Here is a 22,996-nt window from a genome sequence, read left to right on the forward strand (position 1 = left end):
CTATAAAAAGGGCCAGAGGAAAAAGGAAACAACAGAGAAGACTCACACTTCAGCAAAGCCCCAATCTAGTTATTCTTTGCTTCGGTTTAAGATCTGACCAGAACTAAAGAAGCAGCGCCCAGCATTGAGTGGGTAGGGAGGCACCTGAGACCTATCCCTGAGTATTCCAGAACCGCCCTGAGATTAGGACCCATGATGGAGGCAGACTCCACCCAGGTGTCACTCTAAATGCTGAGCAAGTTTGAGGAGGCAGGAGCGCTGAGGAGGAATGGATTTTAGGGTTTACATATGGAGACAAGCTACAATTTTTTGTGTCCTCCCTATCTGGTTTGGGAGCTGCAGCACTGCATCATGTTTCATCAAGACAAATCCAATCTAATTTCTTTAAGTGGAAACTAATTTTAACTAAGGGTTATGGGTGTAAAGAGAGTTTGGGCTATTTTTTTGTTTTCCCTGAGTGTGCATTGGGCTGAGCCCTTGGGGGCTTCAGTTCTTCCCCTCCTTCCCAAACAAATCGTGCCCTGGCAGCTCCTCTTTGGACCCAAGGTTGCTTTCAGCTCATGCCGGTTGCTTTTGGCCCCTTGGACCCAGTCCAGAACCTCTCAATAAAGTGATTTTCAGATACCCAGATGTGTCCTGTGGTGCTCAAAGGGATGGAAGGCAAGGGGTTGGGGATGCAGAATCACTGAGCCTACTGCTTGGGCTACAGCTACCCAGGAGGCTGACAGACTTGGAGGAGGGCAGGGCAGGACTGAGAAATAGGAAGGAGGCACTAAGATCTGGTCACAGCCCCAGGGACAGAGGCTGGGGGCTTTGACTAGGGAGTGGCCCCTGGGTCTCCCCTGATGCTACAGCATCCACCGCTCCTTTCTGCTGTCTGGCTAGTCTCTTCTGGAGACCCATACCTGGCCCCACTCCCACCTTACAGTCCCCAAAATCATCCAAGGATAAGAACCCCAAACCTAGTCCCCCCACTATATTCTATCTGGACCCCTACACTAGGCTTCTTTTCAGCCCACTAGCTGAGGCTGAGCCACTAAGCCAAAGGGCCCTGACATAGAAGATACATGGCTCTCATTCCAATCCTTTTCTTTGGGGTTTGGGATTTGAAAATCCACAGTGGATGTAGCTTTCTTCACATTGATTGACAATAAAGGCAGGCATGAAATATTCACCCAGGGCCACTCTCTCATACTAAATATTTAACACAACATTAGAGAAGGTTTTTCCCAGACTTCGCCAGGCACCGGCTGGGCGGCTGGCGCACTGCTCACCACTCGTTTATGACTAATCTGACTCCCTAGCCAGCGGCAGCACAGCAAGCCAGACAAAGTTGGGACACTGGCTTGCAGCTGGGCTGCCTCACCTTTGGGAAACTTCAGATACTCTTCCGGGAGTCTCTCTAAGGACTCCGGAAAGGTAGTCTTGACACCCAGCTCTGGCCAGGAAAACAGTGGACTTCTTCAAACTCTTGTGAGCAGGCGGTGACTCTGCGGGTTGGAAGGGTAAGAGTCCCTGAGATTTAAGGGAAAGGATTCACTTCTCTGGGGAAATCAGGCAGTGGGGAAAGAAGTCCTCACTCCCACCCTTCTGGTGCTGATCACAGAGAGGAGGCAAGACCTCCATACGTGAGAGACCTCCTCCTTCCCCCAATCCTGGGGGAGAAAAAGAGCAGCAGCTAGAAAAAAATACAATTACCCCCTCCCAGCCACCACCCTCGCCCGTCCCACCGCCCACCCCACCCCAACCCTCTCTCTCCTCCTTTGCTCGTGCTGTGATATGGAGAGAAGGGGAGTGACGAGAGAAAAACGAATACAAATCTGCAATTGATTTTCATAATGTTTCTGCGGTGTTTGCAAACCAATCGCCTGAACGTCCCCGATCTTACCTAAGAGAGAACCCCTCCTACGTCTGCGAAGTGCTCCGAACTGATATATGACAATATCTACTTTGGATCACGTGCTCAGGGAGAGAGACTAAGACGGATAACGCGTCATCTCGCCTTCCCAAATTTTCCCCCCTCGCTAGACCGGGTCCAAAACCTCCATCCGGAGCCGGCAGGAGAGGAGAACGATGTTTAACTCGGTCAACCTGGGCAACTTCTGCTCGCCGTCGCGCAAGGAGAGGGGCGCAGATTTCGGCGAGCGAGGGAGCTGCGCCTCCAACCTCTATCTGCCCAGTTGCACTTACTACATGCCCGAGTTCTCCACGGTCTCCTCCTTCCTGCCCCAGGCCCCCTCTCGTCAGATCTCCTATCCCTACTCGGCCCAAGTGCCCCCGGTCCGGGAGGTCTCCTACGGCCTGGAGCCAACCGGCAAGTGGCACCATCGGAACAGCTACTCCTCCTGCTATGCGGCTGCCGACGAGCTTATGCACCGGGAGTGCCTGCCTCCTTCCACCGTCACCGAGATCCTCATGAAAAACGAAGGCTCCTACGGCGGCCACCACCACCCCAGCGCCCCACACGCAGCCCCCGCCGGCTTCTACTCCTCAGTCAACAAGAACAGCGTCCTGCCTCAAGCCTTCGACCGTTTCTTCGACAACGCCTACTGCGGTGGCGGCGACGCTCCCGCCGAGCCCCCCTGCTCCGGCAAGGGCGAGGCCAAGGGGGAGCCCGAGGCGCCCCCGGCCTCGGGACTGGGGTCCCGGGCTGAGGCGGGTACCGAGGCGGAGGCTGAGGAGGAGAACACAAATCCCAGCTCGTCCGGTTCAGCCCACTCCGCGGCCAAGGAGCCGGCCAAAGGAGCCGCCCCCAGTAGGTAGCAGCGGCCGGGAACGGGCGGGCAGCGAGGGAGGGAGCGAGAGAGGGAGGGCGGGAGAAGGGGGGAGGCAAGGGGAGCGGGGACGGCCTCGTGTTTTGGGTCAGTCCGATTTTATGTGGAGTTTTATAAGCATTCAAAGGATTTTATTATAACCTACAAAGCCCTCTCTCCCAACGACTCGACTTTTTACGATGGAGAAGGGGTGGGGAGGGAGGGAAAAGGGCTCTTTGGAAAAGCCGGGTGAACCCCCCTCCCCCGTTATCTCCCTCGGTCTGTGAAATTTTTAAAAGCGCCACCATTGCGGGCGATATTAACTTTGATCGTGAACTTAGAAGAGCATTTAAGGAAGGATGGGGAGCCAGGCTGCCGAGGAGTGGGAAGGAGGGGAGGGGTGGAGGGGGAGAAAGGGGAGGGCGAGGGAAAGACAGGGAGAGATCCAGAGAGGGGGAGAGGTGGGGGAGAGGAGCAATGCAGCAGAACCTGAGACCGGAGAGGCAAGCCAGGGCCGCTATGATCCTTTTTAAAACTAGTTTTGAAAATGTTCAAACTATGTGTTCGCGGGTCCTCCAGCAGAAACCCAAGCAACTCTGGGGTCAGCGGCGACAGGGGAATGGGGCGAGGCGGCGCAGGACTCCACTGCGCTCCAGGCGGGGGTCTGGGCGTTTCTCCTGGGTCCGCGGCCTCGGAGCTGGCCTAGAACTGCGGTGTGGAAGGCGCGGTCCCGCGGGCGTCCCGGGGCGCCAGGGCCCCGGAAGCGGCTCTCTGGTGTCCCGGTGCCTGCTGGCCGGCTTCCTCCCCGCCTCCCCACTGCTCTCGCCAGATCTCACTGCTTGGCGCCTGTTCTCAGCTTTCCCCCCAGATTTCTAGGGGGGGGGGCTGGGCTTTCCGAACCACTGGGAGGGCGGCTCAGGAAGGGCCCGAGGGCCGAGCGGGAGCAGACAGGGGGCCCGAGGGCACGCACGTGTCCCCGGAGGGCTTTCCTTGTGTCCCAAACCCTGTCAGCCGTGGCTCTCGCCTGAGGACTGGGGACGAGATCGCGCAGTGGCCGGGGGTCGGGACCCGCTAGACCTGGCAGGGGGTCGAGGCTTGCCCGGGCGCTGCAACTGCAAGACAGCCAGCCGCCTGGCGGGAGGGCTGCCTGCGGTGGGCTAGGAGAAGGGCCGCTGAGCGCTCAGCGGGCTGGGGTCGCCAGGGTCTCACGTGTCTCTCTCCCCCCTCTCCTCGCACTTGCCCCCTCCCCTCCCTCCAGACGCCCCCCGCACCCGCAAGAAGCGCTGCCCTTATTCGAAATTCCAGATCCGGGAACTGGAGCGAGAGTTTTTCTTCAACGTATATATCAACAAAGAGAAGCGGCTGCAGCTGTCCCGGATGCTGAACCTGACGGACCGACAAGTGAAAATTTGGTTTCAGAACAGAAGGATGAAAGAAAAAAAACTGAGCAGAGACCGGCTGCAGTATTTCTCGGGAAATCCGCTGCTGTAACCTGCAGACCGGGCCCTTTTGGGGGCGGGGGGAGGGGAAATTTATTTTATTTTATTTTTATTTTTTATTTTCTAACTCGTCTTCTTTCCGCGGGTGGAAAACTGGACTGTGGCCAGGGGTGGCCCCCACCGCTGTGGCCGGCACTCCGTTCCGGAACCTCCTGGACCCTCGATCTGACTCTCGCTGTGGGACGGGGACCGGGCCTGAAAAGGGGGTGAAGGGAAGTGTCTGATGCACGGCGAGTGAACACCGTTGGCGCCGAGGCCAAGACTTTTATTTAAAAGAAAACACACCTCGGCGACAATGTCTTGCTGCTGCTCGGATTGGGTGGGGGAGGGGCGACAGTAGTGAGCGCCTGAGCCGAACAATCCACGAACTAAAAGCCTTCCCTTGCCCAAGTGAAAAGATCCGCTAAGACAGCGTGTCTGCCAGCGGAAACTTCTTGGGCTCCCCCTCTACCCCGCCCCACCTAGCCCCACTACTTTAGGGGGCAGCTAAATGTGATCCTGCTTTGCTGTGAAATTTCTGTACCGTCGACCTGGTGTTAGGTGTGCAAAGTCCGTGTCCTACCTCCGTCTTCGCCAAGGCCCCGCCCGAGCCTAATTGTTCTCCCCGTGAATGTGTAGAACCTTCCTTTGAAATTTCTTAATCGGTGCATTGAGGTTTCCAAACCTTTTTCCAAGCAGTGCCCCCACTTCATGGATTTATCTATAGTCTATGCAGTCGTTACCTCTTTTTTTTTTTTTTTTTTTAAAGAAAAAAGAACATTGGGGTGGTGGAGGCAGTAGGGAGATGGGATTGGGCGCCTCCCGCTTGCTGGGGCCTGGATTTTTGTAAATAAATTTCTTTCCACCTGGAGGGGAAGGGGGGAGTGCCCCCAGTGAGATTCAAATCACCCATCTCTCCTCCTATGCGTGAGTGCGTGTGTACATGGGCACTCCCCACCCTGCTCCCTTCCCAGAGGGATTGCTGTGAAAATTTTTTTGGTGGCAAATAAAGATAAATTTCATTCTGTTCAATATTATGATTTTATTTGACCCTTTTATTAACCCCTCTCCTCTTAAAATCCTCCATGCTCCCATGGCGGCGGCGGAGGAGGAGGAGGCAGGAGGGCAAAGCCCAGCCGGTGAGGACAGGCAAGCAGAGGTGAGATAGGCCGGTGCTGGCCGGCCTGGAGCTGCTCTCCGCTGGCAGGGCCAAGAGTATGGCCGTAGTTTCCTCACATTCTCAAGCTGAGGACATTCCATAGCTACTCTGAAGCTCTCCTTTCTCACGTGCAGCTCGAGCTGTGTCCAAACGCCCAGCAACGGCTTTCTGTTTAAGTACACGTTTGTTGTGGAGTTAATTGTAACCATCATCGAATTTAAATTTATAGGAATTTTTTTGGCTCCACCGCCCTTCTGCCAGATGTCTCCGTCTGTCGCAGTTAAATGTGTAGTGTGAAGGGTAGAGCTTTCTCTCTCTCTCTCTCTCTCTCTCTCTCTATGAGAAGTCTGTATTGGAATTTTTACACACTGTTTTTAAGGAAGGAGGGGACAGAAGGAGAAACCAGCCCCCTCCCTCTCCTCTCCACAGCTCCTGAGGGTGGGAAGGTGGGGACTGGCTGCTTTCCCTCTGGCACAAATGGCCAGGCTCTTCCAGACACAACAAGACGCCTGTACTGGGGCCACCCTGAGGTTTACACATTGGGTGTCCCACAGTAGAAAGCCCCAGAGATTTGTTTTGTAGGGGTTGGCACTGGGGATGGAGATACCTGTGGGGACAGTCACTATACCCATCTATATTTGCTGCAGGTTTCTTCTGTATAAAGATAATCATGGCCCTTGCAGTGCTTTCAGTGAGGGCACTCCGTTGGTCTCTGTTTCAAATTCATTATTTGGGAGCAGAGGTTCGGGACCATTTATCTCATCTTTCCCCTCTCTTTCTGTCTTTGTATAATTCAAAGAAAATGTTTTTGTCAATACAATTCTGTTGGATGAAAGGAAAAAGCATCATGACTATCAAATCTAGGGTCTGTCATTTTTGATGGTAAGAATCCCTGCAGTTTAGGTATCTAAATTTCAAATTTGTAAACGTGGGTCGGGTTGTGAGACAGGATTTGCAAACTAGGGTGTATATGCAGCCCACAATTCCCTCATGTGCCCACACACAAACGTTTTATTTAACTCGGTGTGCCTATGGGTGCACATAAGAAGGAATATTATTTGTATGCTTTTGTCTGTTGTATGGAGTAAACCTGACCACATGCACATCTAGAGCTTGTGTCTCTGTGGTGTGTAACCACTGGCAGTGTTTGTTGAGTGTGGGCAGGAATGCAACTGAGGGGCCTCTGTACGTTTGTGTGTGTGTGTGTGTGTGTGACACTTCTCCAGGTATGATGTTTATCCACTAGCCACATTAGGAAATATTAGCCTGCTGGTCATGTTTCCTGTAAAATTAGGCTAGAGGAAACTCTATAAGATGAACCTATTTATAAAACAAAATATTAGCCTCCAAATGCCTGATTTTGGAGAAAAATATTTAAAACCCACAGGTACCACTTTCTCTGCAATGTGCAGCCCAGAAACGTCCTCCGCTCCAAAAGAGAGTTCTGCTGGATGAGAGGAGAAGGTCACCATGAAAGAAAAACAAAGGCTTCTGTGACCCAAGCCAGGAATCTGCCAGTCCTTGGTGACCCTCTAAAAAGGAGGAAAAAGGGTTTTTTGGCCCCCAAACAAACCCACCTTCGGTCTCCCAAGGTGTCCAACCCCCCTTGCAGGTCAGGGGCACTCTGGGCTCAACCTCTTGGGGTAATCCTCTCCAGCCGCAGCACTGCCCAGGAACAAAAGATCCTCGTCTAGACGCTGCCATAAAGCACCCCCACCCCATGTCTCCAAACCCAGTTTCATTTCGACCTTAACGACTCAGTCTGGCCTGTATTAGAAACTGCTTCCGCCCTAAATAGTAAACAAACCTGTAGTGGAGGGTCTTGGTTCTCCCAACACACCCCAGACTCCCACCTCCTCAGCCCCTTGCCCCACATTTTTCCTCTTTTCTCCAGCCTTTCTCAGCTCCCAGCTCCCCAGCCCCTTTCCTCCCCACCGCCCCCCCCCCCACAGTAAATAAACCTGAGGCCGAGTTCAAAGTTTCCCGGAGCTAAGGAGGAATGCTGGTTGTAAAAATCCAAGTTTATAGCGCACGTGGGAGTTTACAAGGGTATTAAGTGGTATGGGCTGAGAGAGCACTCTGGGCCCCTCCCCCTCCAACCATGGGCTTTGGGGGTGCAGGAGGAATCAAGGGCACTCGAAATGAGAAATGGGTTTGGGAGTAGCCTTGAGTTTGGGGTTTCTTTGTCACTTAGACTCTTAGGTGGCTGAGGTTTGGCGATGCAAGGGTCCCTTGTAAGAAGACTCAAAACCCCTGCCAAGCACCTCTGAGAGAAAGCCCCCTGGCTCTAGGTGTCCCAGATGGAAAGATTGGGGAGCTCTGTTTTGGGGGAGCAAAAGGTGTCTGAAAGGTGAACAAAGTTGGGGATATCTAGAGCCAGTTCTCAACCAGAATGGGAGAAGCTATCTTGGGCTAATTTCTCCAGTGGGCTGAGAGCAGAGAGGGCTCTTCTCTTAAGGGCAAAGAAGAACTTTGAACTTCAAGGGAGTCAAGGGCACCACCCCTTCGCTTTCCCCGCCTCTCTCAGGAATCCGTAGGGCAATTGTTTCTGGGCCAGTATTCCCTGAAGGGGGGAGCCACTGGGGTTTCTGGTGCCCCAGGGTTGGATAATGCTGTTTGCTAACCCCTCCCTACTCGGAGCCCGCCAGAACCAGTGCACGCGACTGCACTCTTTATTATTCATATAAACCTTTGGAAAAGGCAACGCCCGGGAAGTTTTTATAACTTTGTTTGGCATAAAAATTTTACAAGATTCCCCATCCCTTAAAAAAAAAAAAAAAAAAGTAAGTTTTCGTCTTGCCATAGGATGAAATCACAGGTCTTTGAGAGGCAGAGGTGAGAGGGGCTCTGTGGGGTGGCAGTTCAGGGAAGGGAGTGTATGGAGCTGCCTTTTTCTAAGGCAAAAAGGCTTGAAGGTCTGAGTCAGTCCTTCCTGAGGCCCATCTTGGACTCAGCTTTGGAGCATCTTTGGACAGAGTCCTGTCCACTCTGCTCTTGCACACTTACAAACTCTAAAAGTTTGGACAATATCAGCATGACAAGACCTTCCCCCATCACACCCTCTTGTTCTCCTGTAGGCACTACTCTCTCTCTCTCTACACACACACACACATACACACACACACACAGACACACACCTCTCTGCACAGCCCCCCTCCAATCCACTGCACAAAGCAAAGACCCATAACCTTGACTCAGACTGCTGGTTTGGGAGGGTCTCTGCACACACAGCCCTGCATCCTGGCCTGCCGCCTGTGAAGTCAACAATGGGTTTGAAGAAAGAATCCAAAACACCAAGAAACTCCTGCCCAGAGGTTGCAGTGGTTGCAGGACCAGAGGAGACAGAGGGCCAGCAGGGCTGCAGTCCAGGAGCAGAGAACAAAGGCGGCCATGTGGGAGATGGCCTTGCCCATGGATGACCCCTGGACCTTCCCCTCATCCTGGGACTGACAGAATCCCATTTGCTCATTTCCCCTAACTCCAGCCTTGGGAGCACCAACTGGGCTCAACTTTGGGCCATTTTAATGTTTCAGCTCCGGAGGTCAGGACAAAGATGGGACAACTTCTCCAAAGGCAGGCCTGGTAGACAAGCCTCCTTTGGGGTGATGGAAGTGAAAATACATGACCTCTGAATCCTGGCACTTGAAGAAGCCATCAGCATTAGTGTGGATGTGCCCCAGAATCCGATTTTTCCTCCCTCTAATGGCGACTGCTGAGGCCTGGCTGCTGGCGGCTGGCAGCCCTACACTTCGCCTTGTGAGGAGGAGCTGAGCTAAGGCCGTGGGCGGGAGAAGGTCAACTCCAAGCCTTAGCAGCTGGGCTAGGGAGGTATGCGACTGAGCCTGGTGCTGTCCCCCTCACTAAGCCCAGCACACCAGAGAAAAATAAGAAAGGCTAGGAAAGAAAGTCAGGGGGAAGGAAATAATTGGAGAGAGAAAAGAGCAAAGAATGAATTGTATAATAAAGAAAGAAGGAAATGAGGAAATGGGAGAAATAAGGAAGACAATTAAGAAAGAGAAAGGATTGGAAAAAGAAGAAAAGAATATATTACAGGCAGAAAGGAGGAAAAAGGAAACCAGAAAGAAGCAAATAAAGAGAAAAGCGAAGGATGAAACAAGAAGGAAAGAAAGAAGAGAAGAAAAGAAAAAAAAGAAAAATAGAAAAGAAAGGAAAGGAAGGCAAACAGAGATCTTTGAAAAGGAATTTAACCGGTAAGAAAGGATCGGTGTTTTTCTCCGGAGCAAGCCAGCCTAACCACAGCCCCGACTCTAGCTGGAAACCTGACTTACTGGGGGCAACTTAGAAGCAAACCACTAAAGTGGGGAGCAGGGCCTGCCTAAGACATCCTCCCACCCGTCTCCTCCCCACAAAGCTTCTCTCCGAGGTGTCTTCGGTCTGGTTTCAATTCAGGGGACAAAATTAAATAACTGGCCAGCTTCGGCAGGGCCAGGAAGCAGTCAGACTGGTACGGGTTATCAAAATTCGGGATTCGGAGATCTCAGACAGCACTTTGGGTAAAAGTGAATATTTGTGGCTGTGTACACATATTTCAGTGGAAGTTAGACACGTGTATAGATGCTGAACTCCATAGCATCTGTGTGCAAGTGTGTACAATGTCAAGATGTGACAGATTCTGCTGGCCGAGCTATCCCGAGGGCTGTGAGGTCCAGAGTAGACCAGAGGCCCCGCTAAGCGTCCTCAGCCTCCTACCTTCCTCTAGTACCTGTTTGAAAATCTTTTTCTTTTCTGGGTCTCTGGGCATTCCGAATTTTGCCTGAAATTTCCCTGCTTCCAATTCAGCTGGGGCAGAGCCTGGTGTTAGTGAAGAAGAAAAGCAAATCTTTTCTTTAAGTTTTGAGAAGAGAAGGATTTATCTCGGCCTCCAAAGCAAGAGGAAAAAACCTGCAATCTCTGGTGTGATTCTGTTTTCTCTTTGCTTAGAAAGATTTCAATACACATATTTTATTTTTATTTTATTATTTAACTCAAAAGGGAAAGACATTCTTCCTTTTTCACTTCATCTTCAGAATTTCCCAGTTGACTTTGTTAACCTCTTGGGGAAACTCCGATGATTTTTGCTGGAGAAACCAGGGTGCTTCTGGGGTGTGTTGAGGGCTACGGCCAGGAAAGCAACCAAGGTTCCTTTTTTGTTCATTGAGCATATTTTCCTTCTTCTGCTTTCACGTGGGGACCCCTAGCGCCCCAGCCCTTGGGCTGCCCTGTGGAACCCGCTGGATCCTCCCAGAGTATTCACAGAGCTCCTGAACCCTCCTCCTCTGCACTGCTCACAGCCCCACAGGCAGAAGGAGGCCCAGCCCCGTCCTTGCTGCCTTTCCAGGATCTGGGTACCCGGGAAGGGAGAAAGGGGTCAGGGCACTGGCCCTGGGTGGGATTTGTCAGGTCGTATGCACAGCCTGGCCCCACTGTGGGCTGCAGCCCCTGGATTTTCATGTTCCCAAGTTGAGGTAAGAAGGGGGAGCCCCAGACTTAGGCATAGGCATAGGTCTCTCGGCACCCTCGGAAAGTTGGGGAAATTGATTAAAAAGAGTCCATATGTGGATGATTCTAGCAACACAGGCCTTCCCTGGATCCTAATCCAGTTGCCAAGGGCACAGGCTGAAGGGTCTTGGTCCTGTGGGGCAGGGCGGTAGGTGCCTGGCAGTGGCGGCAGGCGGGGTGGCTGTGGCGGCCCGCATGCCTTTGAACGCCAGGCCTGGACAATAGGACGGAAACAGCCTTTGCTCGTGGCCTCAGGAAAGATCGAGCCCAAGGGGGCAGGGCTGGGACCCAGGCCCCCACAAATGCTCCCTTCGCCAGTCTCAAACACTCACTTTTTCCTTCCTTTTACCTCCACTGAAGCAGAATCCCAAAGTCTGTGAAAACCCAACAAGTTATTCAGGTCTGCGCCGTCCGAGCGGGCTCAGTTTAACAGCTCCGGGTTTTCGTTTATCTTGCGTAATTAGAGGCAAACATTTGTCCCACCGGGGGTCCCACTTAGGCTGATGAATTTGATTTCTTTTTTCATTAATGGGCCGTGTTTATCATACTTCTAATTATTTCAATTTTAAACACTATTCGTTCTTGTGAGGAGGCGGGAGTCGAGGCGGGAGGCTCCTCCCCGGAGTATTATTTTCATTAATGACGGCGAGCGACTCTGTCCTCTCCCTTGGCTAAGGTGAGAGGTGGGCTTGGAAAGAGGTTGGGTGGTGGGGCCCCTGAAGCCGATGACTGTGCTCCCTGTCTGCTGGTTCCCCAGGCTAGGCCTTGCGGCTTGTCTGAAGTTTATCTCCTTCACCCTTTGCTGCCGACTGCTTCACCCCCTCCCAAGCTGTGCTCAAACCCTTTGCGGTTCTTCCCTGGAAAACTTTCTCTGATCCCAGCCTGGCCTGGCCTGGGCAGACGCTCGGGCAGCGCTGTCCTGGCCCCCAGCTACTAACACCTAGAGGAAAAAACAGAAAAGGCTGAGGTGGCCAAGGGGCACTTGGCCGTGGGGAAAAGGACGCACCAGACTCCAAAATGGGGGGTAAGGGTAGGGAACTGGAACACTAAATTCCTGGGAAAAGCACACCAGGCAGGAAAATAAAGGAGACGTGAAAGAGGGGGGAGGGAACCCCCAAAGCCATATAATTCTCAATTGCTTTGGTATTTAATTTCATCGTCCCATAAATGAGGAAATATCAGTTCCCATACTAAATTTTTATCCCTGACTGATAAATATGACGGGAAATTTTCGTTGGGTCCTCGTAAAAGGGAACGGTTTCGATCAAACTGGTGGGGAAAGACTAATGCAGATAATACAAACAGAGTGGCCATAAAGTCTCGCCCGTTTCCCGCGGGATGGGCGGTGGGACAAATGGCTCCCTGGATTGACTGCTGCCCGGACTGTCCCAAGTCTGGGGCCTAAACAGCCTAACCTTGCCCTGGATAACCCCCATGCTGAGGCCACGGTGACCCTGCAAATGAAAACACAAAACCATTTCAAATCTCCCCTGGCCGGTCATGCAAGCAAATCATACACTACATTTTTCCTTCCAGTTTTCCGGAGGTTCAGGAACCCCTGCGTCTTCTCTCTCCACCCCTGGATGGGGAAATTCGGAGGATTTCTTTCTGTGGTCTTCTAGCCGCAGCGGGCTTGGGCCTCCCTAGAAGCGGTCTAGCCTCCTCACTCCTCCACGCCAGGGCGCTGGACTCCAGTCCTTTCCCCGCCAACCTCCAGCCCTTCGGAAAGTCTGAACCCCAGGCTCTGTCCAGGGAAAAATGTGGGGCGACCGGAAAGACAAGTTGTTCTCCAGATTCCGTTTCCTGAGGAAGGGGTGGAGAGTTTAGTTCGCTTTGGAAGAAGGCGATGGAAAAACGGAAATAACTATTTGAAAAATACGGTTCCCCTTATTTCTTCCTTTTATTTAAAAAGAACCACAAAAATAGACTGGTCTGTCTTCTTTCAAACATGCTCCCAGCCCATGCGCTCTGTAAAGGACGCCTCTCTGGGTCGGGTTTTATTGTGTCTTGTGTGCTGGTTCCCATGTCATACGTGACTTCTCCAAACTGACCGAGGCTCCGCAGGTTCCCTCTTTCTTTCCCGGAATATTCCCTGTTTTAGTGGGGGCAAGGTCAAGCGGAAAGCGAGGGCCGCCAGGGCCTGAAGTAAAGTAGCAGAACCGGCTCCAAGGCCAAAGCCTTGTGGGCCCCTGAGATGGTGACCCAGGAGCCGCCCACCCTGCCAGGCCCAGGCCGCAGCTCTCGGGTCGGGGATCGGGTGCCTCTGGTCTCTGGCTTCCTCTTTCTCCTACGCCGCGTCCATTCGGAAACTCCTTTTCCGAGCAGCCATGAAGTGACCATGACCCCCTCCCTGGCCCACCCTAGAGGCTGGAGATTCCCCGTCAACCCCCACAGGGAACTTGCAACTCCACCAACCTCCAGCGCCGCGGCCCCCAAGCTTCCAGCCCCGAGGGCCAAGTCCGGAGAAAAGAGGAGGCAGGAGAGCAGAAACTTTAGTCCTGTTTGGGATTCCTTAACTTTTTTTCCCCTTTCTCTGCTCATCAGATCCCCCCACTCCCCCCACAAAAAAAACCTCACCCCACTCCCATCCCCAAGGGAAGAAGCGGGAGCCGGGGCCGGGGAGGTGAAAAGGGGAGATGAAGAGTGGGGAGAAGTACCTGATTCGTGTCTCGACCTTTTAATTTGAATTTGACTGTTTTGAGCCCCGGGTAGCCTCGCTCTCTCCCTCTCTCCCGCATTTTCCCCCTCTCCGCCCCCTTCTCCCCAGGAGTTACAGGCTGGTTACTGGATAAACAAACCCCACTCTTTCCAGGACCCTCACCCCCATCCCCCCTCCACCCCCCTACCGCCCCTGCAGCCCGGGGGGCGCTTCCTTTGTTCGCCGGGAAGGGCTCCGGTGCCCCTACCCCGAGGCAGCTGCTAGGTGGCGCTGTTACTCCACTCTGCGCGCTCCGCCTGCCGACAACTTGACCCCGCTGACGTCACGGCCGTCTGAATCATCAAGGCCATTTTCAAATCCCATTGGTCTAGCCGTCACATGGTGAGAACCGAATGCGCGGATAATTATGGAGCTGATATTTCCCCCCCTCCCCTTCTTTTTCCTCCCTCCCCTCCAACCGCGCCCCCCCTCCCGGATGGGGGAAAAAAAAGATGTCAGCTCCTCCGCTGTAGTATTGCTCCTTAAAAACCCCTCTCTCTGAAAATGACATGCCCTCGCAATGTAACTCCGAACTCGTACGCGGAGCCCTTGGCTGCGCCCGGCGGAGGAGAGCGCTATAGCCGGAGCGCAGGCATGTATATGCAGTCTGGGAGTGACTTCAACTGCGGGGTGATGAGGGGCTGCGGGCTCGCGCCCTCGCTCTCCAAGAGGGACGAGGGCGGCAGTCCCAGCCTCACCCTCAACACCTATCCGTCCTACCTCTCGCAGCTGGACTCCTGGGGCGACCCCAAAGCCGCCTATCGCCTGGAACAACCTGTTGGCAGGCCGCTGTCCTCCTGCTCCTACCCACCTAGTGTCAAGGAGGAGAATGTCTGCTGCATGTACAGCGCAGAGAAGCGGGCGAAAAGTGGCCCCGAGGCAGCTCTCTACTCCCACCCCCTGCCGGAGTCCTGCCTTGGGGAGCACGAAGTACCCGTGCCCAGCTACTACCGCGCCAGCCCGAGCTACTCCGCGCTGGACAAGACGCCCCACTGTTCCGGGGCCAACGACTTCGAAGCCCCTTTCGAGCAGCGGGCCAGTCTCAACCCGCGCGCCGAACATCTGGAATCGCCTCAGCTGGGCGGCAAAGTGAGTTTCCCTGAGACCCCCAAGTCCGACAACCAGACCCCTAGCCCCAGTGAGATCAAGACGGAGCAGAGCCTGGCGGGCCCTAAAGGCAGCCCCTCGGAAAGCGAAAAGGAGAGGGCTAAAACTGCCGACTGCAGCCCAGACACCTCGGATAACGAAGCGAAAGGTAAGGCCGCCTGGGCCGCGGGCGCTACTGGGACGTTCCGGCACTTGGTCTTCGCGGCCGGGGGAGGCGGGCAGGGGAGAGGGTTGGGCCCAGGAGGCCCCAGACCATTTCGGGAATGCGACCCTGGCTTGCGGCTAGTGTCTGCTGAGCTCCAGGCTGATGGCGCGTCACTTAGCTGGGGAAGGTAAGCGGCGACGTGGAGGTGTCTGCCCGGCCCCGGCCATGGGTGCTAAGGCGGGGGCGGTGCGCACCGCGGGCAGCCTGCAGGCGCAGTGTGCTGCCCCGGACGGGTGGCTGCTCCCAGGCGCGTGCTGGCTGTGGTATGCTTTCTCAATGCTGGTGTCCTGGGGAGCTGATGCCCCCCAGCTCAGGTCAGGGGCTTGCAAAAAGCCTAAAATGGCGATCTTGGGCCAGGGACTAGGGAAGCTGGGGAGATGGGGGAGTTCTCTTTACTGCGTTTTCCCAGTTGAAAATTGTTTCCTGCGAAACGCGATTTGTTGTTTGTGGGTCTGATCTGTGCGTGCGGTTTGGGCTCCTGCGGCTTTTGGCTCGGCCGGGGGTCTTGGGCAGCGAGGCTGGGGCCGGAAGAGGTGGAGGTGAAGGGCTGCCGGCCACGGCCCTCCCTCCTCCAGATGCCTGGCTTGGATGGCGTTGGAACAGGGCATTTGGAATGTTGTAAGTTTTCTGTTTCCTCTTTTAATTTTTTCTTTTCCATTTTTTCTAGTTAAATTATCTTTTTTCATTGGTTTCCAAAAGCAGCTTACAAATGAGTGGTTGGGAAATTTCTGTGTGCGTGGCAAGAGGTTTTCTCCTGAAAGGGAATGTGGCTTTGGTTGGATTTCACTGTAATTTGGGTTAAGAGAAAGCCCAGCCAGAGTTCAAGCTCAGAGTTCAAGATTCATTTCTGCTGTAGGAGCTGGAGGCCTTGAGGATCTTTCTCTGATACTTGGGGAAAGAATGTGGAGGAAACGGGAGCAGGGGAGGGAAGCTGAGGGGAACGACTTTTCCTGAAAAGTTGTAGCAAAGAGCCTCAGAAAAAGGCCCAACCAACGGGGAAGAATAAACCTGCTCCCCACAACACCGGCCAATGGTGACAGAATATAAGGGGCTCATTGGGTATAGAGGCAGATGAAATATTGAGAGTGGAGCAGGCTAGGGGCGGCCTGGATCTCCTGGTGCTTTGTATATGGACGCGACGCACACGCATGCCTACGGGCGACCTGTGCCACACTCACACACATCCGTATTGCATGCTTCTTGCACACTCACACACACCACTCACACATGCAGGGGCACTCTTTTGGCGGGCAAGGGCAGAGCCTCATCCTCTTGGGTCTGCAAAGGTGGCCTTGGCAAATCATCCCCATAGAGACACTGACTGGAAGATGAGCACTGGTGTGTTCATGAGGGGGAGAGTGAGGCGCCTACAGCCTGGAAGCCTTTACTGTGGCACGTGTGCAGTGTGAAGGTTTAATCTTATACCCTCTCTACTGACCCTGAGCTTGGTTAGGGAGAGATTTGAGGCAGGAAAAGCTGCATTCTAGCCCCACCAAAAGCAAAGTCAAGGTTAACAAGTTCACCTCTTAACTCGACCTGCACCCATTCCCATAGGCTCTCCTTTTTCTCTAGCTGTCCCCACAGCAACCTAATCCCTCCCACCCCAAGGAATCCCTCTTACCCTGTACCCTGTCTGTGTCCTTCTTTCCCCTCCTCCTATTTTGATGTCTCCACCAGTCCAGAGGCAAGAGAGCTTTTGGCTAAACTTCCCCATTTATAATTTATCTTGTCCCCCCGCCCCACCAAACCTAACAACCTCAGTAAGAAAATAAACAGGACATGGTTACATGTGGAGAGCCTGTAAACAATCTGGCAAGAGGCTGCAGGTGCAGAGACAGGAGAGAAAATTCGAAACATTCAGATTTTTTAGACTGCAGCCTCAAGTTTGCCTTTTTTGTGTGTTTTCTGGTTCCTCTTAGGCCCCCGCCCCACCCCACCCCCATCAAGATAAGATCCAGGAATCTGGCCGTCTGATTTGGAATAGGGAGGAGAGAAAGCTCAGAGCCATCAGCAGAGTCCTTTGCTGGGTGTCCTCTCAGGTCTTTGGACTCTGTGTTTTGCCCTTAAAAAGATGGCCAGGTTCCCTTCTGCTGCTTGAGAAGCAGGGCTGGTCCATTTCCGCAAAAATGTGTGTCAGGGAGAGAGGCTGTCAATAAGATCATGGGAAATGCACAGCATTCTATAGTATCTCCTTACGTAAATAGACACATGTACATATCTGTGTGTGTGTACTTACATGTATAGGTGTGTGTATCTCTACAGGTATACATGTGTACTTGCAGGCATATACATCTACGTATGCACAGACTGGGCAGGGGGTTTCTAGGAGGCTGCATTTCCTCAGGATATGTCTCTCCCTTGAGCTTAGGTCCTTTGACCAGGAAAGTTGTTTGAGGACCCTTTAGGATACCCCAGCTCTGTTGTCCCTGACCTCTGCTGCTCTCACAAGCTCCCCTGCCTCAGCTACACATACCTGGGGGAAATGATTAAGAGAGGAAGCGATGGCAATGGGAGACATAAGGGAGCAGAGTCACTTTGTGGCAGCTCAGGTTGGGGTAAGAGCTGGGAGTCCAGTGCAGGGACCACTGCAATGGCCTCTGGCCACAGATCCTAGAACAAAGTCCCTCCACCAAGTTGAAACAGGTCAAAGCTCTCTGGGAATTTCTCTGGGCTGTGGGTGGACTCTGCTCTGGTCTGGGGCCTGGAAAATGCTTTTCCTTCTGGTTGGATTTTTCCAGAGCTGGAATGGAACAGAGAGAAGGGGGGACCTGGCAAGATGTAGGGAATCTGCCAGGGTCAGCCAGCTGGGGGAAAGCGAGGGTACTCAGGATCTTTTAGATTAGGGTGGACTTGGGTAATTTAAATTTAATAAACGCTTGGAGGCAAGAACTTCCTCCCTTTATCTCCCTAAGTCTAAGCCCCAAAGAAATTGTAAGAACCCTGAACCTAAGAGGAGCCCACCGGCCAGGCCCCTAGGGCAAGAGCAGCTCCCCTATGCTCCCTCAGCCACCCCACAGCAGGCTGGCAAAGGCTGCAGCGCTGAGAGGGTTTTCGACTTCGAGGGATACTTATGCAAATAATGTTATTTTTAACAGAGGAGATAAAGGCAGAAAACACCACAGGAAATTGGCTGACAGCAAAGAGCGGAAGGAAGAAGAGGTGCCCCTATACTAAACACCAGACGCTGGAATTGGAGAAAGAATTTCTGTTCAATATGTATTTGACGCGAGAGCGCCGCCTGGAGATTAGCAAGACCATTAACCTTACAGACAGACAAGTCAAAATCTGGTTTCAAAATCGCAGAATGAAACTCAAGAAAATGAACCGAGAGAATCGGATCCGGGAACTGACCTCCAATTTTAATTTCACCTGAGCGCGAGGCCTCTCCTCCTCCCTTCCCCCGCCTTCCTTTCCCCGCCCCTCCTCCCTTTGTGCCTGGTGATATATTTTTTTTCCCTCCCTGAGTATAAATGCAACGCGCCTGCAAAAAAGGCAAAGACCTCAGACTCTCCTTCCAAGAGACCTATGGTTCGTGCTGCGAAGATGCTTCCACTTAAAGCATGAGAAATGGGGTGCTGGGGTGTGGGGTGTGGTGTGTGCCCTCATAGATGGGGGTGGGAGTGTGGCTGGTGTGTGTGTCAAACCCTCACTCACCCACGCACTCACACATAGCATTCTGTTCTCCATGCAAAGTTAAGATCGAATCCACCCGCTTGTAGGGGAAAAAGAGGAAAAAATTAACCAGAGAGGGTCTGTAATCTCGCAGAGCACAGGCAGAATCGTTCCTTCCTTGCTGCATTTCCTCCTTAGACTAATAGATGTTTTGGAAAGTTCAGCTAGTGTTCATGTGTTTGTTGTAGCACCCAGAGCCTCCACCAAACCCTCTCCGTGTCTTTACCTCCCAGTCGCTCTAAGAATCTGCTTGAAGTCTCGTATTTGTACTGCTTTCTGCTTTTCTCTCACCCCTCCCAGCACCCCCACATCCCCCATCTATTAACATCTCAGAAATTTCATCCAGAGGAACAAAAAAATTAAAAATAGAACATAGCAAAGCAAAAACAGAATGCCCCCCCCAATATTGCCCTGTTCCTGTCTGGGAGTTGTGTTATTTAAAGATGTTCTGTATGTTGTATCTTTTGCATGTAGCTTCCTTAATGGAGAAAAAAATCCTAATAAATTTCCAGAATCATAATCCTCAAACGGATGGTTTTTTTGTTTTAGTGATTTTTAGCGACACCCCCTCCCCCGAAGAGGCTGAGTGTGTGGATGTGTGTGTTTTGTGTTTGACTCATCTCCTAGAGCCTTTCTAGAACGTCTCTTGGCGGGTTTAATGTAAGTGAGAGACCATAACGTTGATTTAAATATTATCCAGGTGACCACAATAAGTCAAGGTCATAAAACAGTAATGTCAGGATGGTCTTGGTGCGCGCGAGAGGTGGATTTTATGATCTGCAAATATAATGTGGTGCTGCAGTAAAAGATGCATTTAAAGGTGACTGGAGGAGGGAAAGAGGCAGAGAGCAAACTGCAATCTTGAGGAGCAGACGGATCTGATTGCCTGGGGTGCTGGGCTGGGCGCACCCCACTGCTGCTGGGGGTCACCCAAAGAGCCCCCCACCCATCCAAGGAAAGGAATAAACTTAACCGCTGGAGGGGCATGAGGAGCTCAGCCCCCCCAACCTCAACAGCAGCTAACAGAAACGCCAAGAGCAGCAGGAGGAGGCAGCGACAAGGTAAGAGAAGCGGTTTCTTGTTCTTTTCTTGGCGGTGGAGTGGGGACGAGCGGTGTCCCCAGGTGCCCGGCATCCAGCGGACAGAGCCTGGAGGAAGGTGTTTAGGGCATCTGTGCTTGCCGAGAATCCAGGCTTTCCTTGTGGCCGCTGGCAGCGGAGGGCAGCGACTGGGAGCTCCCTCTCCTCCCCTCCCCGGCTCATTGCCGTGGGAGTTCCACGGTTAAAGGGATAAATTGATGGTTTTTGGCTTCTTTATGTTTTCGGGCACTCTGGGTCTCCTCGAGGTCGACGCTCTGGTCTAGGTGTTGCTCAGTCTGGTCGTCTGTTGGTGGGGGAGGGGGAATACAGCGGGTTGAAGCTTGAAGCTTAGGTTTTCCTGCTTTTCGCTGGTTTGGGTGTGAGCCTCGTCCAGCCTCTTGTTCCCTGTGCTCCCTGGCTGTAGGGTTTTGCCAGACAAGTGGCCTGATTGGAAGTGGCTCCAGAGCACAGGGCTATGATTCAGCCACCCACATTCGCTGAGAAGCCTAAACCGAGCTGAGAGGGAGAGGATCAGAAGGAGTCTAGGAGAAAAGAGCAGGAGAGCCAGATGGACAAGAGAGGGGACCCAGCTCCAGAGTGGAAGGAAGATCCAGCTTCCCCCAGGGCCAGGGACACATGCAAGGGAATAGCTCCACTGCAGTGCTGGGGGTGGGGCCGGGATTTGGCGGCCAGCGGTCCCATTTCACTAGATTTTTCCTGAGCGATTTGCTTAGACCAGAAACTAATGAAGGCAGTCAGACTCCCTACCCACCCAGCAACCCAAAGTCTACTCTCTAGTCCTTAGGGAGGTTGTGGGGGCGGAAAGGGGGACGGGGCTGAATTTCTTCCTTCCCCAACCCCCTTCCCTTCTCCTCCGGATAGATGCAAAGCTGAATCTCCCGCCCTGCTCGCTCAGCTGATCTGTGGCTTAGGTAGTTTCATGTTGTTGGGATTGAGTTTTGAACTCGGCAACAAGAAACTGCCTGAGTTACATCAGTCGGTTTTCGTCGAGGGCCCCAACCCACCTCTCCCACTCCTACCTTCCCAGTGGGACTGCCCCCCTGCCCCCTCCCAGATAGGGCAAAGTGGGTGCAGACCAAGGAGGGCAAGCTGTGAGTGGGGTTGCAGAACAAGTCTGGAGAACCCTGCTTTATGCCGTCCTCTCCTCAACCTGTCCCAATCCCTGTGACTAAGGGAGAGGAGTTTTTCCTGCAGCTATTGTCTCCTGGGCCCAGCTGATGGAGACAGACAGAGGGTCCAGCCAATTCCAAGGAAATTCAGGAGTTTGAGTAAGAGGTGGCCTGGCGGGCGAGCTCAGTTGGGCAGCAGGGTGGGGCAGAATCATTAGCAGAGAGAGGAGACAAAAAGAGAAGAGGGTCTCCGGAATGGTTAGCCTCTCCCACCTACCACCTCCAGTTGACTGGGGCTCGAGAATCCCCTTAGAAAAGTAGGGTACCTGGAGGTTCCAAGAGTTGGGGAACTCTGAGTGCCAGCCCAGCCATTTCCCCTTCCCCTTCTATAGCTCCATCTCCAGGGGAAGGACATGTTTGGGGTGTTGGTAGGTTAGAGAAAAGCCATCAAGTCCAAGTAGAACCCCTCACACACGCACACGCAACTGGAAAACATCAGGCAAAAACCTGACTCTGGTCTCTGTTTGGTCATCTGTGGCCCGTAGGCCTCGGTCTCTGTGACTGTAACTGTCAGGCTGTCTTTGCACTATGTGGAAACGTAAGGGTGAACAGAGGCTGCCCGTGACCACCATTGCTATGTTGCTGGAAAGGTTGTTGGCTGATGCCAGGGGGAGGAGGGGAAGAGAATGGGGTAGAGGAAAATCTGAGCCCTGTGAAACTTTGCAAAGGTTCCTCTAGTCCTTTCCCCCTCTGGTTCTTCGATTCTGCCCCCGGTTGCTACAGAGAAAGTTCTCAAAAGAGATTTCTTTGCCTGCCTGCTGGCGGAGTGAGGTGGGGGGATAAATGGGGGAGGGGTTAAGGAGACTGAGGAGATACACCCCTGTTCTCAGAGATACTGGGGAATAGAAGCCAAAAGAAGGTCAGGTTCTTGGTTCTCTTACTGTGAAATTATTATGATTATTAAAATATTATAAACTTCTAAACAGGGAAACAACATTATGTCCCCGTAACAAAATATATACAGAGTTCTATATTCTCACAGTCATCTGCTGGGAGGGATATATGTGACCTTGTATGAGTGTAGGCTCTGTGTCTGTCTGTTTCCCCTAGGCTCTCTTAAATACCCTGCTGCATGTATTTATACACGCACACATTTATTTTCCCCTCTCTCTTATGCAAACATATTTATTTTGACTGCTAAGGAAGCTGGAGGAGAAAATGAGAATAGAGTTTCTTGTCTCTCTAGCTGAATTGTTGGTCTGTCTATCCCCCATCCCTTTGTGGGGGAAAAATTTTCTTCTCTTGGAGAGAAGTATTCAAACCTCTCTATGGCTCCCAGGGAAATGGGGAAGTTTCCAGAGAGGCAGGCCAGCTGGTGGGAGGCAGGCAAGGGATTCCCCTAGTTTGGGGGCTCCTAGCAGCCTTTGAGTCTTCAGGCTGCCCCAGGCACACAGTCAGTTGGGGTAAAGGGTATCCCAGGCAGGGACTGGGTGCTCAGGAGTATTTGGCTTAGAGATAGAGTCTCTGATGGGCCGAAATTCACCAATGAACGACTTCTGTGATTTGGGTCTCTGTGCCCCCATTTCCGTTTCAGAGCTGTTGAGCTTATGTGTGGGAGGTCATAGAGCCAGGGGTTGAGGTGTCTCCTCCCCAAATCCAGAGAAATGGAGCGAGGTCTCATAGGGCCAAGGTGAGGGCCAGTCTGGTGGTCAGAGTCCATCCCCGGCCTTAGGCCGTGGATCATGGCTAAGGCGATGGTAATTATTTATTCGCTTCGCTGGAAGGGAGTCTTCAGAAGGAACAGCGTGAAGAGAAGAGAAAAAAATTACCTCTCTCATCTGCGGATATTAAGATGGATTTTTATTTCTTAAAGGACCCTCCCCGCCGAGAGCGCATAAGCGTAAACTTAATATATGCTCCGCAGCCCAACTCCAGAAATCGCAATAAAAGTTAAAACCTCCCCTACTGGTTTTTTTTAATTATGATATGGGAAAGAGGAGCAGGATTTATAGAGCTGAACTCTCAGTGTGTGAGTGTTTGAGACTTGCGAGAGGAGGAAAAGGCAAGAGCTCGCCAAGGCGAGCCTTGGTCTCTGAGATGTCTCGTCTGCTGCTGAGGCGCCGGCTCAGCCTGACAGATCCGCTGTGGCCTCTCTGGGACCTCGCCCCGGCCCACGGCTTGGCTTCGGCTCGGAGATGCAGCCCTTCCCGAGAACA

At 52.8% G+C, this 22,996-nt stretch overlaps 2 protein-coding genes and 1 long non-coding RNA gene across 9 annotated transcripts in view; 2 read left to right on the plus strand and 1 right to left on the minus strand.

Annotated features, from left to right (window-relative positions):
• The first annotated feature begins 1,371 nt into the window (after positions 1 to 1,371).
• On the plus strand, positions 1,372 to 5,261 carry HOXC11 (homeobox C11). The gene is made up of 2 exons (XM_005571048.5): positions 1,372 to 2,755; positions 4,012 to 5,261. The coding sequence occupies exons 1-2, from the start codon at positions 2,074 to 2,076 to the stop codon at positions 4,242 to 4,244; spliced, it is 915 nt and encodes a 304-aa protein (XP_005571105.1). The 5' UTR covers positions 1,372 to 2,073; the 3' UTR covers positions 4,245 to 5,261.
• Positions 5,262 to 10,350: 5,089 nt separating this feature from the next.
• On the minus strand, positions 10,351 to 13,798 carry LOC141408064 (uncharacterized). Its single transcript, XR_012420323.1, has 2 exons — positions 13,547 to 13,798; positions 10,351 to 12,692 (listed from the first exon to the last, which is right to left on the minus strand). It is a non-coding gene; the product is annotated as an uncharacterized lncRNA (long non-coding RNA).
• A 179-nt stretch (positions 13,799 to 13,977) lies between these two features.
• Positions 13,978 to 22,996, plus strand: part of HOXC10 (homeobox C10) — a 184,217-nt gene continuing 175,198 nt past the window's right edge. For 5 of the 7 annotated variants that reach the window (XR_010579416.2, XR_010579417.2, XR_010579418.2 and 2 more), the window contains exon 1: positions 13,978 to 14,842. Coding sequence is in view for 1 of the 7 variants with exons in the window: in XM_005571049.5 (XP_005571106.1) it covers positions 14,092 to 14,842; positions 17,995 to 18,272 (1,029 nt within the window). In the remaining 6 variants the exon portion in view is untranslated. Of the gene's footprint in view, positions 15,518 to 17,994; positions 19,100 to 22,996 lie in introns of those variants that run through there. The other 2 variants (XR_012420312.1, XM_005571049.5) reach the window with 2 other exon arrangements.

The sequence above is a fragment of the Macaca fascicularis genome, chromosome 11 (genome assembly GCF_037993035.2).
Source record: "Macaca fascicularis isolate 582-1 chromosome 11, T2T-MFA8v1.1".
In the NCBI taxonomy this organism is placed as follows: domain Eukaryota; kingdom Metazoa; phylum Chordata; class Mammalia; order Primates; family Cercopithecidae; genus Macaca; species Macaca fascicularis.